Source organism: Mustela nigripes, chromosome 4 (genome assembly GCF_022355385.1).
Source record: "Mustela nigripes isolate SB6536 chromosome 4, MUSNIG.SB6536, whole genome shotgun sequence".
NCBI classification, from domain to species: domain Eukaryota; kingdom Metazoa; phylum Chordata; class Mammalia; order Carnivora; family Mustelidae; genus Mustela; species Mustela nigripes.
In genome coordinates, this window is record NC_081560.1 from 177,149,033 (window position 1) to 177,168,077 (window position 19,045).

The window sequence follows — 19,045 nt, forward strand, 5'->3', positions numbered from 1 at the left end:
TTCCCAGCTCTAATACCTGTGAGCTCTGTGACACTCAGACACCCCTGATCCTTCTGTGACCCTGCAGGACCTGAGGCCTTGCTGTCCCTGAGTGGGCTTTACCCCAGTTTACCTATGGAGTGATGTCCCTCAGTGGAGCAGACTTTTTAAAAGTTCTGATTTTGTGCTCCATTGCTCTGCCACTTGCCAGCCCCTCCCCCTGCAGTCTACCTTCCTGTCACTTTGGATTTACTTTTCTCCTCCGGTCCTGCCTTTCAGAAAGTGATCGATTTTCTGTTTTTAGAATTGTTGCTCTTCTTCTCTTCGATCTCCTGTTGGATTGTAGGTGTTCGGAATGGTTTGATAAGCTATCTAGCTGATCTCCTGCTACCTGATGTCATCTCAGCCTGCTACTTCTCTACCATCTTGACTCCTCCCCCATTCCCTCACTTTCAGTCTACAAGTGTCTTTAGGTCTAAAATGGGTCTCTTGTTGGCAGCATATGGCATATTGGTCTTTTTTTTTTTTTTTGAAGATTTTATTTATTTATTTCACAGACAGAGATCACAAATAGGCAGAGAGGCAAGCAGAGAGAGAGAAGGAAGCAGGCTCCCCATGGAGCAGAGAGCCCGATGCGGGGCTCGATCCCAGGACCCTGGGATCATGACCTGAGCTGAAGGCAGAGGCTTTAACCCACTGAGCCACCCAGGCACCCATATTGGTCTTATTTTTAATACATCTGGCATCCTCTGTCTTTTGACTGGCGCTTTTATCCATTTACATTTAAAGTACTTATTAACAGATATGTATTTATTGCTATTTTATTACTTGTTTTTTCTTGTTGCTAGGGATTTTCTCTGGTCCTTTCTTGTGTTTGTCACTTTCCGTCTTTCCTTTGCATTCGAAGAGGCCCCTTTACTATATCTTGCAGGGTTGAGTTAGTGTTTACAAACTCTTTTGGTTTTTGTTTGTCTTGGTAACTCTTTATTTCTCCTTCTATTCTGAATGATAACCTTGCTGGGTAGAATATTTTTGGCTGCAGATTTTTCCCATTCAGCACTTCTAATATAGCACGCCACTCCTTTTGGCTTGCCAAGTTTCTGTTGAGAAATCTCTAGCTAGCCTTCTGGGTTTTCCCTTGTAAGTTAAGGACGTCTTTTGTCTTTCTGCTTTTATGATTTTTTTTTTAATTTTATTTCTTTATTTTAGAGAGATAGAGAAAATATGAGTTGGGGAGGTGCAGAAGGAGAGGGAGATGTAGACTCCCTCCTGAGCAGGGAGCCCATCTCAGGGCCAAATCCTAGGACACTGAGATCATTATCTGAGCCTAGGTCAGGCACTTAATCCAACTGAGCCACCCAGGTGCCCCACTTTTATGATTTTTTATTTAACACTATATTTTGTTACTTACAATCTTGGTGCTGGCCTGCTTTTGTTGGTTTTGGTGGGAGTTCTCTGCCTCCTGGCTCTGGATGTCTGTTTCCTTCCTCATACTAGGGAAGTATTCAGCTATTATTTCTTCAAACCAATTTTCTGCCCCCCTTTCTCTCTTCTTTTGGGACTCGTATAACATTCATATGTAATGTTATTACATTTGATGATGTCACTGATGTCTTCTATTCTTTCCCAAGTCCAGTGAGTGTCCTTATGGTTATTGCTTTAAATTCTCCATTTGGCATGTTACTTATATCGGTTTTGCTTTGATCTCTGGCCATGACCTTTTCTTGTTCTTTCTTTTGGAATGAATTCTTGTATCTTGGCATTTTATCTTAGTCTTTGACATCTTCTGTGTGTTAAAAAAAGGCAGTTATGTCTCCTCCTTTCCTTAAAGTAATGGCCTTATGAAGAAGAGGTCATGTAGAGTCCATGGCCTGAGCTTTCTGTAGTATTTCTGGTATGTGTGACCGAGGCAATCCCACCAGCGTGCATGGGTTTGGGCTTGATATAATAAGCAAGTTAGGCAGCCATTGATGGATGCTTCACCCTGTATGTGGCTCTGTGTTTATGCTGAGGGGCAGGGGAGTGAAATGTCCAGATTATTTTTTCTTGCATATGCATATCTATAAATGCTACCTCTCAGGGATGTGATTCCAGGAGAGAGAATAAGCTACTCCTGTGTTCCCCAGATGTTTTTCAGATTGCTGTTACCACACTGTCTGCCCTGTGATATTTGCCAGCTTTCTCTCCAGGAGGAGCACAGTGACCTTCAGGCCCTTTACCAGTCAAGCTACTGACTTTTAAAAGTCCAGACTTTAAGACCTGCTGGTTGCAAGACTCATGAAATTCAGCCCCTCTCATTTTCCAAGACAGTGACTTTGCGGAAATGTTCTTTTGTGTTTCCCTGTGTGCTCCGCTCTTTCTCTTGCCCTTCTCCATGATAACAGCTTCCTCCCTTCCACAGCACGCACAATCCATTTCTCCCCTAAACCATATCTCCATACTTCCTACCTTCTTTGATGTGGCCTCTTCTCTCCTTTTAGTTCTGGAGTTTTGTTCTGTCAGTCTTCAGGTCAATTTCTGGGGTATTTAGTTATCTAGTGTTATCTATTTAGTTATCTAGTGTTCATGGGAAGAGATGAGCCTAGGGTCCTCCTACTCTGACACTGTATTCCTACCCAGTCTTTTTCTTTCTCACTTTTTTTCTAACTTTTTCTAAATTTATAAATCATTCAGTAAAAGTCTAACTGAAGAGTATTTTTCTCTATCTGTCCTACTCCCCTTAAGTTTCCACTATGACTCTTTTTCAACCCGTGTCTTTATTCTTTTAATTTAATTTAATTTTTTATTTTTATTTTCTTTTTCTTTTTTATTTTCTTTTTCTTTTTTATTTTATTATGTGTATTTATTTTTTACTTTTTAAAATTTAAATTCAATTAATTAATATATAATATATTATTAGTTTCAGATGGTAAAGTTCAGTGATTCATCAATCTTATATAATACCCAGTGCTCATTACATTACATGCTCTTCTTTTGTTTTTTTTTTTTCAAAATTTATTTATTTATTTAACAGAGAGAGATAGAGAGAGAGAGATCACAAGTAAATGGAGAGGCAGGCAGAGAGAGAGAGAGGGAAGCAGGCTCCCTGCTGAGCAGAGAGCCTGATGTGGGTCTCGATCCCAGGACCCTGGGACCATGACCTGAGCCGAAGGCAGTGGCTTAACCCACTGAGCCACTCAGGCGCCCCATTACATGCTCTTCTTAATGCCCATCACCCAGTTACTCTATCCTACACCCCCACCCCTCCAGCACCCTCAGTTTTTTCCCCATGATTAAGAATTTCTTGGTTTGTCTCCCTGTCTGCTTTTATCTTGTTTTATTCTCCCCCATGATCCTGTTTTGTTTCTTAAATTCCATAGATGAGTGAGATAATATAATTATCTTTCTCTGATTGACTTATTTCACTTAGCGTGAGAGCTTCTAGTTCCATCTTCATTGTTGCAAATGGCAAGGGTTTTTTTTTTTTTTGGCTAAGAAGTATTCCATTGTGTGTGTGTGTGTGTGTGTATACATACATACATACTTATGTATGTATATATATGCCATCTTCTTTATCTTTTCATCTGTTGATGGACATCTGGGATCTTTCCATCATTTGGCCATTGTGGACATTGCTGGTAAAAACATTGGGGTACAAGTGTTCCTTTTGATCACAACATTTTTATTTTAGGGTAAATACCTAGGAGTACAATTGCTGGGTCTTAGGGTAGCTCTATTTTCAACTTTTTGAGGAACCTCCATACTGTTTTCCAGAGTGGCTGCACCAGTTTACATTCCCACCAACAGTTTAAGAGTATTTCCCTTTCTGCACATCCTTGCCAACAACTGTCGTTTACTGACTTGTTTATTTTAGCCATTCTGACTGGTGTGAGGTGGTATCTCATTGTGGTTTTGATTTGTCTTTTACTTATGCTGAGTGATGCTGAGGATTTTTTCATGTGTGTGTTGGCCATTTGTATGTCTTCTCTGGAGAAACATCTATTCATGTTTTCTGCCCATTTCTTGATTGGATTATTTGTTCTTTGGGTGTTGAGTTTGATAAATTCTTCATGGACTTTAGATACCAGCCCATTATCTGGTATGTCATTTGCAAATATTTTCTCCTATGCTATTGTTTATCTTTTGGATTTGTGGACTGTTTCCTTTGCTGTGCAAAAGGTTTGATCTTGATGAATTCCCAATAGTTCATTCTCATCGAGATATTAGCCAATAAGATCTAAGAGTACATTAAAAGTATTATTTACCATAATTGAGTGATATTTATTCCCAGGTTGCCAGGGTGATTTCAACAGCCTCATATTAATCAGTGTGATACTCTACATTAATAAAAGAAAGGCCAAGAACCATATGATCCTCTCAGTAGATGCAGAAACAGCATTTGACAATGTACAACATCCTTTCTTGATTAAAATTCTTTATAGTGTAGGGATAGAGAGAACATACCTCAATACCATAAAAGCCATATACAAAAGGCTTACAGTGAATATCATTCTCAATGGGGAAAAACTGAGAGCTTTTCCCCTAAGATCAGGAACACGGCAGGGATGTCGTGTTTTTCAACATAGTACTAGAAGTCCTAGCCTCAGCAATCAGACAACAAAAAGAAATTAAAGACATCTGAAAATTGACAAAGAAGTCAAACTCTCAATATTTGCAGATGATGTAACACTTTATGTGGAAAACCCAAATGACTCTACCACCAAATTGCTAGAACTAATACAGGAATTCAGCAAAGTGGCAGGATATAAAATCATTGCAGAAAAATCAGTTGCATTTCTACTAACAATGAGATAGAAGTCAGAAAAATTAAGGAATTGATCCCATTTACAATTACACCCCAAACCATAAGATACCTAGGAATAAATCTAACTAAAGAGGCAAAGATCTGTACTCTGAAAACAATTGAACTCTCATGAAAGAAATTGAGGAAGGCACAAAGAAGTGAAAAACATCCATGCTCATGGATTGGAGGAATAAATATTGTTAAAATGTCTATGCTACCTAGAGAAATCTATACATTCAATGCAATCCCTATCAAAATACCATCAACTTTTTTCACATAGCTAGAAAAAAATAATCCTAAAATTTGTATGAAGCCAGAAAAGAACCCAAATAGCCATAGGAATTTTGAAAAAGAAAGCCAAAGCCGGTAGCATCACAATTTCAGACTTCAAGCTCTATTACAAAACTGTAATCATCAAGACAGTATGGTACTACCACAAAAACAGACCCTTAAATCAATGGAATGGAATAGAGATTCCAGAAATGGGCCCTCAGTTCTATGGGCAACTAATCTTCACCAAAGCAGGGAAGAATATCCAATGGGAAAAAGACAGTCTCTTTGACAAATGGTTTTGGGAAAATTGGACAGCCACAAGCAGAAGAATGAAACTGGACCATTTTCTTACACCATACACAGAAATAGACTCAAAATGAATGAAAGACCTAAATGTGGGACAGGAATCCATCAAAATCCTAAAGGACAACACAGGCAGCAACCTCTGTAACCTCAGCCACAATAGCTTCTTGCTACACAGGTCTTAGACAGTTTCTTTAATTCACTTTGTGTTCTTTATATATGTCTGTGCCCCCACCCCCAACCCCAGAATCATGTGTTAAATCCTAATGCTCAATGTGAAGGTGTTTAGAGATGGGACATTTGCGAGGTAATTAGGTCATGAGGGTGGAACTCCTATTTTGTTGATTTTCTTGTTTTCTACTCTTTATTTATCTCTGTATTAGTTTTTAATATTTACTTTTCTTGTTAGCTTTAAACATAGTTTGTTGTCTTTTGAATTGAGGTGTAAAGTGAAGTTGTTTGAGAAGTCTTTTTTTTAAGATTTTATTTATTTCAGACAGAGAGCAAGAGAGAGAGAATGACTGGGGGAGAGGAGGGTGTGGGAGTAGACATAGAGGAAAGATACTCCCCACTGAGAAGGGAGCTCAACATGGGGCTCTATCCCAGACCCTGGGATCATGACCTGAATGGAAGACAGATGTTTAACTGATTGAGCCACCCAGGAATCCCTGAAAGTGCTCTTCTTTTTTAATGTAAGCATTTGTTACTTTTAGTTTTCTCTTTGAACTAGTTTTGTTGCATACCATTAGTTTTGGTATATAATTTTTTCATTTTATTTTGTCTCAACATATTTTCTGATTTCCCTTTTGATTTCCTTTTTGATCTATTATTTCAGAAATATGTTATTAAAATTCTACATATTTTTAACTTTTAAAATTTTCTCCTGCTATTGATTCCTAGTTTCATTCTGTTGTAATCAGAAAAGATAACTGATATGTTTTCAGCCTTCTTAAATTTGTTCTTCTTAAATTTGTTAAGACTTGTTTTGTGACCTAATATGTGATATATTTTGGAGACTATCTCGCATGCATATGAACAGAATGTGGATTCTGATGCTGTTAACGTGGAATTTTGTTTCTGTGTCTGTTAAGCACTTGTGTTTTCTAGTGTTGTTCAAGTCCACTTTTTCCTTATTGATTTTCTCTTTGAATATTCTATCCATTGTTGAAAATTGGTTACTGAAGTCCCTTACTATTATTCCACTTTTTTATTCTTCCCTTCAGTAGTGCCAATGTTTGTTTCTATATTTAGATGCTCTCATAGTGTGTACATATACATTTATCATAGTTGTATCTTCTTGATTAATTTATCCATTTATAATTATATAATGTCCTTGTTTGTCTTTTGTTAAAGATTTTTTTTTAAAGATTTTATTTATTTATTTGACAGAGAGAAATCACAAGTAGGCAGAGAGGCAGGCAGAGAGAGAGGAGGAAGCAGGCTCCCTGCTGAGCAGAGAGCCCGATGTGGGACTCGATCCCAGGACCCTGAGATCATGACCTGAGCCGAAGGCAGCGGCTTAACCACTGAGCCACCCAGGCTCCCCTAAAGATTTTGACTTAAAGTCTGTTTTTGTCTCATATAAGTATACTACTTCTTTCTTCTTTTGTTTCTTATTTTCACGGAATATCTTTTCCAATCCCTTCGCATTTCGTTGATAAGTGTCCTTAAAGCTGAAATGAGTCTCTTTTAGATAGCATATTGTTGTTTTTGTTTTGTTTTGTTTTGTTTGGAAATTCAGTTGTCCACTCTATGTCTTTTGATTGGGGGGGGGTGTTAATGGATTTATGTTTAAAGTAATTATTGATAGGATAGGACTTACTATTGCCATTTTGTTCATTGTTATCTGTCTTATACATTTTTTGTTCTTCTTTTTTCCTTTGCTGTCTTTTATGGTGCTTTGATTTTTTGTAATGATACGCTTTGATTTCTTGCTCTTTTTCTTTTATCTTTTATATATATTTTCTTTGTAGTTATCATGAGATTTATTTACAATACATTGTAGTTATAGCAGTATTTTTTAAGCTTTAAAACATAATTTCAATCGCATACCAAAAGTCTATACTTTTACGTTTGTCTCCCATCTCACTCTGTCATTGATGTTATTTTTGTTTTTTATTTTATTGTAAAGCAGATCTAGTGGTGATAAGCTTCCTCAGCTTCTCTTTGTCTGGGAAAGTCTATCTCTCAACTTTTCTTTCTTTCTTTTTTTTTTTTTAATATTTTATTTATTCATTTAACAGACAGAGATCAGAAGTAGGCAGAGAGGCAGGCAGAGAGAGAGAGAGAGAGGAAGGGAAGCAGGCTCCCCACTGAGCAGAGAGCCCTATGCGGGGCTGGATCCCAGGACCCTGAGATCATGACCTGAGTCAAAGTCAGAGGCTTTAACCCACTGAGCCACCCAGGCGCCCCTATCTCTCAACTTTTCTAAGAACAGTTTTACCAGGAATTCTATTCCTGATTGGTATATTTTTCCTTTGAAAACTTTTAATTTGTTATCTCAATCTTTTATGGTGTGCAAAATTTCTGCTGAGAAATCCACTCATAACCTTATGGGGCTCACTTGTATGTGATCAGTTACTTGGTTATTGGTTTTTTCCAAATTTTGTCTTTGACTTTTAACAATTTGATTTGATTTCTTTGGTTTCATCTTCCTTCTCTTTTCTTCAGGTTCATGAATCTAGATGCCTATACTTCTTGGATTTTAGGCCATTATATTCTTAAATAAGATTTTTGTCCCTTTCTTTCTCTTCTTTTTCTTGGACTTTCATAATTTATATATTGGTTTTTATTGAAGTATTACATAAGTCCACTAGGCTTTCTTCACTTCTTTTCATTTTGCTCCTCTTACTATGTAACTTCAGATAATTTGCCTTTGAGTTCACTGATTTTTTCTTCTGCTCAGTCAAGTTTGTTGTTGAGCCTCTATATTGATTTTTCTTTTTTTAACTTAAGTTACTGTATACTTTTGTGGTTATTTTTTTAGTTCTATCTCTGTTGAGATATTGACATTTTGTTCATATATTGTTTTCTTGATTTCATTTGATTATCTTTCTGTGGTCTCTTATTACTCCTTTACTTCTTTAATATAATTATTTTGAGTTACTTGCCAGGCAATTCTAGAGCTCCATTTATTTAGGGTTACTTACTTGAGATTTATTTTGTTGCTATGGTTGTGTCATATTTCTCTAGTCCTTCATTTCCCTTGTAGCTTTGCATTGGTGTCTGTGCATTTGAAGAAACAATTGCTTCTCCTAGTCTTTATAGACCAACTTTAAAGGGAAAAACCTTCATCATTCACTTAGATAGAGATACTGGGAGCATCTGAAAACTTTTCTATGAATGATCATGTTCAACTCTTCCTTCCTCCTAGGGGATAAGTCTCAGTTTGCATGTCTTCTTTCAATTTCAGAGAGCCATTCTGGCTATAGTGAGCTGTCTACCTTTTCCCGTTGGAAAGTGCACAGAAAATTCAGGGTGTTGAATGCACACCCCATTCATTCTCCCTTCTGAAGGAGAAGACTCAGGGTTATGTACCTTCTCCAGTGTTGCAGAGCCATGACAGCAGCAGTAAGCCACCCACTTATATTCTTTATTTTTAGCTGCTGTCAGGAGGCTGAACTATACTTGTTCTCTTAGTGCTCTGGTTGAGGTAAAATGGAAACAGACCTTTTGTGCAGTGCCATGAAAGGCCAGGGATGTTGGATATATGCTACACTCTCCCTTTTCTCTGAGGGAGAAGTCATAAGCTGAGATGATCTCTCTAATGCTGAGTGCTGTCCTGGGGCAGGGGCTGAAATGGGTAAAGTGAAATTGTTCTTATCCATTATAATGTGACTGTGGTTAGTTTTGTATTAATCTTTGGTACTGCAACTTTTATAAAGGTATTTTGGTTCATATAACATTGTTAAATCAGTGTTTTTATGAAGGGTAAGTGTTGGTACTTACTACTTCACCATCTTGCTGATGTCACTCTCTATTGCTGTGTTTTTTATTAAATATTAATTTATCTTTTAATCCATATCATATTTTTAAAATTAAACTAAATTTATTTATTTTTTGAGAGAAACCGTGAGAGAGGGAACACAAGCAGGAGGGAGTGGGAGAGAGAGAAACAGGCGTCCTGCTGAGCAGAGTCTGATGCGGGTCTCCATCCCAGGATCCTGGGATCAAGGCATTTAATGACTGAGCCTCCCAGGTGCCCCTCCATTATCATATATTTTAATAGTTTATCAAATACATGAAACTTCAGAATATATCCTGCCATTTGCTAGCTTCTTTCCTCTAAAGTATTTTCTTTGATTTGCCAATAAATAACATAATTTCTTAAATTTCTTTTACGGTAAAATAGGATCCGTTTTCTCAAAACGTAGAATAGTTCATTTTATGTTACTTTTTATTCCTTAGAGTTTAAGGAAATGTTTATATTCTTGGGAATATATCAGAAACTACATTCTTCAGTGTGATAAGAAAGCTTTATAACCACCACTGACTTCTTTTTTATTGTAAATATACATAAAACTTATCATTTTAACCATTTTTAGATGGACAATTCAGTGGCATTATTACATTCACAGTGTTTTACAGTCATCACCACTATCCATCACCAAAATTTTTTTTTATCATTTCAAACAGAATTTCTAAATCCATTAAGCAATAATTCCTCATTTCTTCTCCCTGTAACCCTGTTATTTTACTTTCTGTCTTTATGAAGTAAAGTGAAGTAGGTACCTCATATCATACAATATTGTAACCATACAATATTTGTTCTTTTTTGTTTGGCTTACTTCATTTAGTCTAACATTTCCAAGACTTATCTATGTTATAGCATGTTATCAGAATTTCATTCTTTAACATTGGCCTCTTGAACGTTTAATACCAAGTAACTGGAGTGTAATTCTAAAACTTATGGACTTTGAAGACATAAGACATTAATATAATTTGGAATATCTGACTCAAAATATGGGTTTAGGGGTGTCTGGGTCACTAGGTGAGTTAAATGTCTGCCTTTGGCTCTGGTCATGATCTCAGGGTCCTGGGATGGAGCTCCCTGCTGAGCAGGGAGTCTGCTTCTCCCTTTCCTTCTGCCCCTCTCCCCACTTCTTCTCTCTTTCTCTCAAATAAATAATAAAATCTTTACAATAAATTTGGGTGTGAATAATATTTCTCCATAATATTATCCATACTGTCACACACGTAGGTCCAGATTAGCTGTAATTCTAGTTTGCTTCTCTCCTGACCGTCCTTTCCTTTTTCAGCTTCCTGAAATTCTTGACTGCTTCCAAATGTCATAGCTTTCTGTTTTACTTTCTACTATCTTGTCCCAATTGAAACCAAGAGCCCAGACACATTTTCTTTGAAATGATAGGATGCTAAACTGTCATGAGAGGGGCCATTAAGAATGCTAATGACATCATTATATCTAATTATATAAATATAACATATCTAAAATGATATTCAACCTTGAACAGTTACTGAAATTAATACAGATTAGTGGTCAGGGCTTCCTACTTATCCTACATAAAAAAATAGTAATAAATAGGTACCTTAGTTATTTATGCATTTCTTACATTTTGACAATAGATTTAATTCTAATCCATTTTTACTCAAAGTTCTGGTTTATGTATTTCACATATATTTTTTCACTACAAAAATGTGTGTATAATAATACAGTATGCACCTAAGAAGAAATCTTTCAACTAAACAATAATATTACATTGCTATAAAATTACTTTGGACTAACCCAAATCTGTATCATTTAGCTATTATCTATAGGTCAACAAAGAAAATCAAAATACAAACAATGAATTTCAGCAGCCTCTGGTTTACATACAGAAGGCTGGATTATAGTAGGGAGGATAAATGGAAAATTTTAAATACCTTTGAATTTATCACCTATATGTTTTCATTAAAAAAGTATAACTGACATCTATACTTAGTTGAATAATGACAAAATGTACAAAGTCTGAAATAGTGCATGGGCATAATTAAAACATAAAATATTATTTAGTGTAATTTGATTTTTTAACCTGAATATTTTCTTTCTTGGTAGTCAAACAAAAATTTGGATATTTCAATTAATGCATCAAACAACTTTAATCTCAACATTACATGGTCAGTTGGTTCAACAGGTAAGAGGATTTTGTTGTCACATGTCTTTCACATCTGTTTATGGAAGGTGTTCTAACATGGCCTTTTATTCTTAATTCAAATAATAAAAATAAAAAAAAATATATGTCATTGTGCTGATTCAGGTAAAAATAATAAGTAGTATGATTAATAAAGTTTCATTCCTTTGTTAACTTTGTCCCTTATTCAATTAAAATTAGATGGGTAACAAATATTGTACACCACTTAAAATGGCAGTTTTATGAATTGCTATGATTTTAATTAAGATAGATTACTTCTTGAATGGCTAGGGACTGAGATTGCAATTATTTGATTCACTATTGAAGCTATAAATTTAACTATTAACCTTAATACTGATACAAAACAATGATGTTCTGTGCATGTTGATTTCTATTACTTTCAAGCTTAGAAATATACTATTCCCTTTGTCAGCTTCAGTGCTGAGAGAAGGTTAAAAAAACCCCTATACTTAAGATGTCTTCCATAATAAGGTTTAAAAGTTGAAGTTTTTGGCTTTTAAAAAATGTAACCAAGTTGAAATATAAACTATGTTGGATTATAAAAAAGTATGCTCACTTTTTTTTTTTGTATTTGCATCTTAGGAAATTCTATTACTTTTTATTTTCTATATGAAAGATATACTCTTACATCAAAGTGTTGGAGTCTTATTTAAAGAAAATATATGGATTCTCAGTTATTCATATTTGATTTCTGAAAATCAAGTCATTATGCTATTTTAATATGGAGAATAATGGAGATGTAGATTTCAAGAATGATAAAGTCTTTGCAATTCTAGAACCTACATTACATGTGTTAAAAATGAGAAGTTTGGGCAACTATATAGACATTTTGTTACTGTGGTACCAAAAGTATAGTAAAGTCTTGGTATTTTGAGCTTCACTAAGAATTCATGACGGAACACTGGGCTTGCTCAGTCGGTAGAACATGTATCTTCTGATCTTAGGGTTGTAAGTTCAAGTCTCATGTTGGGTGTAGAGATTACTTAAAAATGGAATCATTTTTAAAAAAAGTAATTCATGAAAACTTGTGCTATTAGTTTGAAATTTACTTTGGCACAATAAATGGACTCTGGAAGATTTTTAAAATTTGTTAACAAAAATATATAAAACCTTTGTAAAAGTTTAGAACGGTCTTTTTTTTTTTTTTTTTAAATGAAAGAAGTTGTTGTAACTTTTAGATTCCCAGAACTAAATCTCAGAAATTTTTATTTTTGGGGTTAGGAGATGGGGTCAGGAAATCTGCCTTTTATAAAAGCATCCCACATAATTTTGGAATAGGTGATGAATTTAATTCAACTTCTGAGTATACTAATTCTAAATATTTTTACTTAGTTAAGTAAGTAAGGTGGAAGTCTTGGTAAGATTGTTGGAAATGTTTTGTTCCATTTGGTTAATTTCAGTAAATACTTATTGAGTATGTAATATGTGTTTAACTAATTGAACATTTAGCTCATGTTTTAAATTGTAGCCTCCTTTCAATTTATTCAAAGCAATGATGGTTCAATTTGTAAGACAAATAAATTTATTTCTTTTCCCTTTTTTAATTGGACTGAGACATGTGAAATATGTCCTGATTGTTTTGAGAGGCTCTGTGGAGTAGTAAATGGAAGGAGTTCAGTATCTGGAGCTAATATATATCTGAGTTCCAAAGAGGAATTTACCATTCAGTAGCTATAAACTTAACTTTCTGAGGGTCAGGTTTCAATTTGAAAAATAGAGATGGAATACCTCTGGGATAAAACTGTTACTTGAAAAGAATGAAAATCTCCATATCACTGCCTAGTACATAGCACTTAATCAGTGGTATCGTTTTTAAAAATGATTTTTTATACTATTTCCATTACATTTATGATGAATCTTATTTTATTTCTCCTTTGTCACTCTAAATAGTGAACAAGTTTATTTTGATAATTATGTTTTTATATGTATAGTTTTAAAAATTAAGTAAATATAACATATATTTTTAAGTTCCTAAAGATCCTTTTTTCCTAATATGAGTTTTAAAATTTTGTTTTTATTATTTACATTTTAGCTGGAACAATATCCGGAGAGGAGACTCCTATAGTTTCCAAAACTAATATAAAGGAATACAGAGATAGCTTTTCCTATGAAAAATTTAACTTCAGAAGCAATCCTAACATTACATTCTATGTGTACGTCAGCAACTTTTCCTGGCCTATTAAAATACAGGTAAGTGTTAATAGTATTTAACATAATGCCCATTGAATATTTTCTTCACAAAAACAATGCTGTTATTGTTCAAAGTAATGATATCGGTAAGATTTCTGTGTTTTAAACAACATGAAACGTATTGAGCTTTGATAAAAAAGGGTACTTAGAATGTCTGATGATGAATGTGTTTATTTATTTTTTGACTGTTTGAGATCTATTGGTTTAATATTAATTATAGTTTCTTTTCTGGTAACAATGGAGTGCCAGTGAGGCAATATTATTTCGCCTAGTTTATACTCTAACTGAAAGGGTAGGAAAACAGAATCCAAGTACAGAAAGTTTATCTACATGGTTTCGAAGTTTAAGACCCAGCACAGGTAGAAGATAGGTCAAGAGTAGATGGTTTATGGTTTTCTCCTTCTTTATATTAGCTCAAAGGGAAGGTTTTGGCCTGATTAAAGTACAGGTGGTAAGTCTGAGGGCTGGTGTCCAGGAAAGGAGTGAAAAGCTGGTTATTTCTTGGGACTGGACTTTGCAACAGACAGCAGATCTGCTCAGTCTCTGTGTCCAGGCTTTTGACACCTCTCACAGTTATAAGAGCCATGGAAAAATGTGCTCGAGTATTCCTCAGGGTCTCCAAAGGAAGACAGAACCAGATTCTGGGTTTAGAATATCACAGCTGCCCTCTGGCCTAGGCAGCATGTTTCTCCCTTTCTTCTTTATTTTTCCTTTTTTGGGGGGCAAAATCTAGTGAAGGGCAAAATCTGTGCTGCTTTAACACTTCATTTTTCTGTGGCCCAGCAATGAAAACTGTCAGTTACGCAGTCAACAGATTATCTGTTCTACCTTCAGATTGTGAAACTCGATTGCCTTACATTTCTAGTTTACTGGTTCTCAAAGTATGGTCCCCAGATCACGAGCAGTTGTGATAATGAACATTTTTTTTAAAAATGTTCATGCTAATGATACTGGCTCATTAAAAAAAAAGTACTAATTTTTCAATGAAATTGTATTCTAAGAAATGCATCAAAACTTCAGATAACTAGATTGGGTTTTGTGATAAATTGTGTACTTCATCTGAGGGTTAGATACTCTGTTCTTACAGCTCTACTTGAAATTATTTGCTTTGTTTAGAATTTCATTTTTGCTTTATTATATACTGAACATAATTTAAACTTCATTAAAAATTTAGGTAAGCAGTACTTAACAGTTATTTAAGATCCACCACCTCTCATTGTTGATTACTTTATGCTACATATAGATGTTGGATATTTCCTTCCTTTTTTTTAAAATTAAGTTGTATATTTCGTTTTTTATTGTGTTTACTGATAGGCTACCAAAGGTTTAGATTTACGGCTAGGAAACATTTAGGATGTTCTTCCTATCTTGAATTAGTCAGGGTTTGTGTTCTTTATTTATGCATTTATGAAAGAAAAGCCTATATGTTGTAATGTTGGATTTGTTCATATTTCATTCTTTTATGACTGATTATTTGATTAGATTGAATTCAAATTAGTATATGGAATAGTTCCTATGTACCAAGCTCTGTGCGAGGTCATTATGTTTTAAAATCCTTAAGAGGTGCCTGGGTGATTGATTTAGATGCTAATACGGTCAGAAAATGCTGGAAATATTTTGACCTTGAGGATGTTGGATGCATCATTTTATTTTCTAGAATTTTTACAGAAATATGAATCAGGTTCCACTTGGTATATTCAAATTATGACTAAAGGCAACCAAAGGGCTCATCTATTGAGCTTATTAAGTAGTAATTAAATTAGATATAACTGTTATATCTTAAATAGTTTCATGTACTTCATGTCTTGGTTATCTATTTTATTTTTAAGCAAATTATATCATTATTATTGAATGTTCATGAATATTTAATGGTTAAAATTAAATTTTTTAATTGAATTTTCTTTTGAGAATATACTAGTTCTAGAAACCACACCAGAATTTGTATAATAAAGTTGGAATATTCTACTCTCCCCAAATAATAAAATTTAGAAAGAAAGTAACTGATGGTTAACATAGTTACAGCCTAATTCCTACTCTTTCATTATTATTTATTTATTTTTAATAATTTTTTATTTTTTATAAACATATATTTTTATCCCCAGGGGTACAGGTCTGTGAATCACCAGGTTTACACACTTCACAGCACTCACCAAAGCACATACCCTCCCCAATGTCCATAATCCCACCCCCTTCTCCCAAAACCCCTCCCCCCAGCAACCCTCAGTTTGTTTTGTGAGATCTTTCATTATAATCATTATATTAGGGAACCAGGGTGGCTCAGTGGATTAAGCCTCTGTTTTTGGCTCAGGTCATGATCTCAGGGTCCTGGGATAGAGCCCCACGTCGGGCTCTCTGCTCAGTAGGGACCCTGCTTCCCTCTCTCTGTGCCTGCCTCTCTATCTACTTGTGATCTCTCTCTCTCTTTCAAATAAATAAGTAAAATCATTTAAAAAAATCATTATATTAGTTCTGAGGAATATGTCCTATTAAAGCATATGAGTACATGTGTTTATAGGATTATAAAAAACTTTCAGTTATTAAACATAAAATAGTAAAGTTATTTCAATTGAACTTTATTTGCAGTAGCATTGAAATAACCATTTTTAAAGGCTTTTGAATGCTCAATCAACCTTGTTATACAGGGGTAAACTTCAGGTGGTCATTTTGTATTTTTTTAAATTTATTGTTGGATTTGATTTGTTAAAATTTGATTAAGAACTTTTATACCTATGATTATGAAGGGTATTAGTCTATAATCTTCTATTGTTGTAATCTTGTTTGACTTTGTATCATGGTACTGCTGGCCTTATAAAATGAATTAGGAAATATTTCCTCTTAATTTTTGAAAGATTTGTGTGCAATTGATATTACTGTTTTTCTTAAATTTGTGGTAGAATTCAATATTTAATGTATTTGGACTTGCAGTTTTCTTTGTGGGAAGGTTTTAGCTAAAAATTCAAAATTCAATTTCTTTAATAGATTTAGAGCTTTTTTGGTTTTCTATTTCTTCTTGAATAAGTTCTATCAGTTTGTGTGTCTCAATTATATTTCTCCCATTTGATTTAACTTGTAGAACTTATTGGTAAGATTATTAATAATATTTACATGTTATCCAGTGGATATCATCACTTTCATTTCTGGTATTCATGATTTTTTTCTCCTTTCTCTCTTTCTCTTTTTTTTTCCTTGATCAGCCAGAGAGTTATCAGTTTCACTAATTTTTCTTAAGGAAACAAATGGTTTCATTTGTTTTCTCTATTTTTTTCTATTTCTTTCATTTCTTCTCATTATTCCCCTTCTTTTGCTTACTACAACATTAATTTGCTCTCCTTTTTCTGTTTTTTTAAGATGAATACTTTCCAATTTCCTTTTTGATTTCTTTCTTTGTCAGTGGAGTATTTAGAAGTGGGATATTTTATTTGCAGCTATTTGGAAAATGTCTAAAAATGTTTCTGTCGTGTATTCCTAATTTAACTTCATTGTCACAGAACATATTTTGAATGATTTCAATTTCTTAAGTGAGACTTATTTTATGATCCAATGTGTTTGGCAGAATAGTGGCTCCACAGAGGTAACCACATCCTAATCCCTGGTACCCGTGGATCTATTATCCTACATAAAAAAGGGGAGTCTGAACATGTGATTAAGGTAGGGCCTTAAGATGCTTACCCAGGATTGCTAGGGAGATCCAACCTAATTAGCTGGGTCTCAAAGTAATGTTTGCTCCCTGAAGTCAGGGATGGAGAGGGATGTGCATACAGAAGAAGAGTTAGAGAGAAGCAGGATTACTAGCTTTGAATATGGGATAAAGGGGAATCTAGAAACTGGAAAAGTGGAGGAAACAGGTTCTTCTTTAGAATACCTAAAAGGAAACACAGCCCTGCCAATACCTTGATGTTAGTTCATTGAAACCTCTATTAGACTGCTCACAACAGAGCTGTAGGAGTAAATATGTCAGATTTCTAACATACAGAATTGTGTTAGTAAATGTGTATTGTTATTTAAGCTACTAAGTTCATGGTAATTCCTTGCCACAGCAGTAGAAAATGAATAAATCTGGTGTCTTAGTACATTGGACTGTTATTTTATTATTAACAAAATAACACTGACTGGGTAGTTTATAAACAATAAAAATTTTTTTGCTCACCATTCTGGAGGCTGGAAAATCAATATCAAGGCACCAGCATTGTCAGGTATCCTCTTTCTCATTCATAAAGTAGCACCTTCTCACTGTATCCTCACATGGTGGAAGAGGATAGGGAACTCTGTGGGACTTCTTTTGTTGGAGCACTAATCCCTTTGATGAGGGATCCATGCTTGTGATCTATTCACCTTCCAAAAGTCTTGCCTATTAATACCATTGCCTTTAAGAGTTAGCAATTGAACAGATGAATTTTGGGGCAGGGGCATAAACATTCAGATCATAGCATCCAGTATATGATCTATTTTAGTAAATGTTTCTTGGACACCTGAAAAGAAATTACATTTTGCTGTCATTGGATGGAGTGTTCTACAAATGTGAATTAGGTCAAGTTGGTTGATGGTTTTGTTGTCTTCTAATGTTCTCATTGATGTTCTGTCAGTTTGAGAAATGAATGTTGAAATCTGTGACAGTAATTGTGGATTAGTTTATTCTTGCAATTCTATCAATTTTTACTTCATGTATTTTGAAACTCATTTTTACTTTGATACATAAATGTTTATGTCTTTTTGATGAATTGATGACTTGACTTCATCGTTAGGAAATCACTTTCTGTATTCCTGGTAATATTTGCTCTAAAATTTACTTTTCCAGATATTATTATAGCCGCTCTAGCTTAGTATTGATTATGCTATAAATTTTTTTATGTTTTGTTTGTATTTAAATTCTAATTAGTAATATATAGTGTAATATTGGTTTCGGGAGTAGGATTTAATGATTCATCAATTATATTATCACGCAGTGCTCATCACATCAAGTGCCCTCCTTAATACCTATTACCCATTTAGCCCATCTCCCTAGTCACCACCTGTCCATCAAGTCTGTTTGTTCTTTATAGTTAAGAGACTCTTTATGGTTTGCCTCCCTTTCTTTTTTTTTCCCTTTCCCATATGATAATCAGTTTTCTCTTTTAAATTCCATGTATGAGTAAAATCATATGCTGTTGGTCTTTCTCTGAGTGACTTATTTTGCTTAATATAATCTCTAGCTCCATCCACATCACTGCAAATGGGTGAGATTTCATTCTTTTTAAAGGCTGAGTGATATTCCATTGCATATATATACACATACCACATCCATTCATCATCAGTCAGTGGACATTTGGGCTCTTTCCATTATTTGGCTGGCTATTGTTGATAATGCTGCTATAAACATTGGGGCTCATGT

At 34.5% G+C, this 19,045-nt stretch overlaps 1 protein-coding gene across 3 annotated transcripts in view; it reads left to right on the forward strand.

The window, feature by feature from the left end:
* Positions 1–19,045, forward strand: part of ATRNL1 (attractin like 1) — an 806,361-nt gene that overhangs the window by 301,108 nt on the left and 486,208 nt on the right. For all 3 annotated transcript variants that reach the window (XM_059398662.1, XM_059398665.1, XM_059398663.1), the window contains exons 23-24: positions 11,391–11,469; positions 13,520–13,677. In XM_059398662.1, the coding sequence (XP_059254645.1) occupies positions 11,391–11,469; positions 13,520–13,677 (237 nt within the window). The remainder of the gene's footprint in view (positions 1–11,390; positions 11,470–13,519; positions 13,678–19,045) is intronic.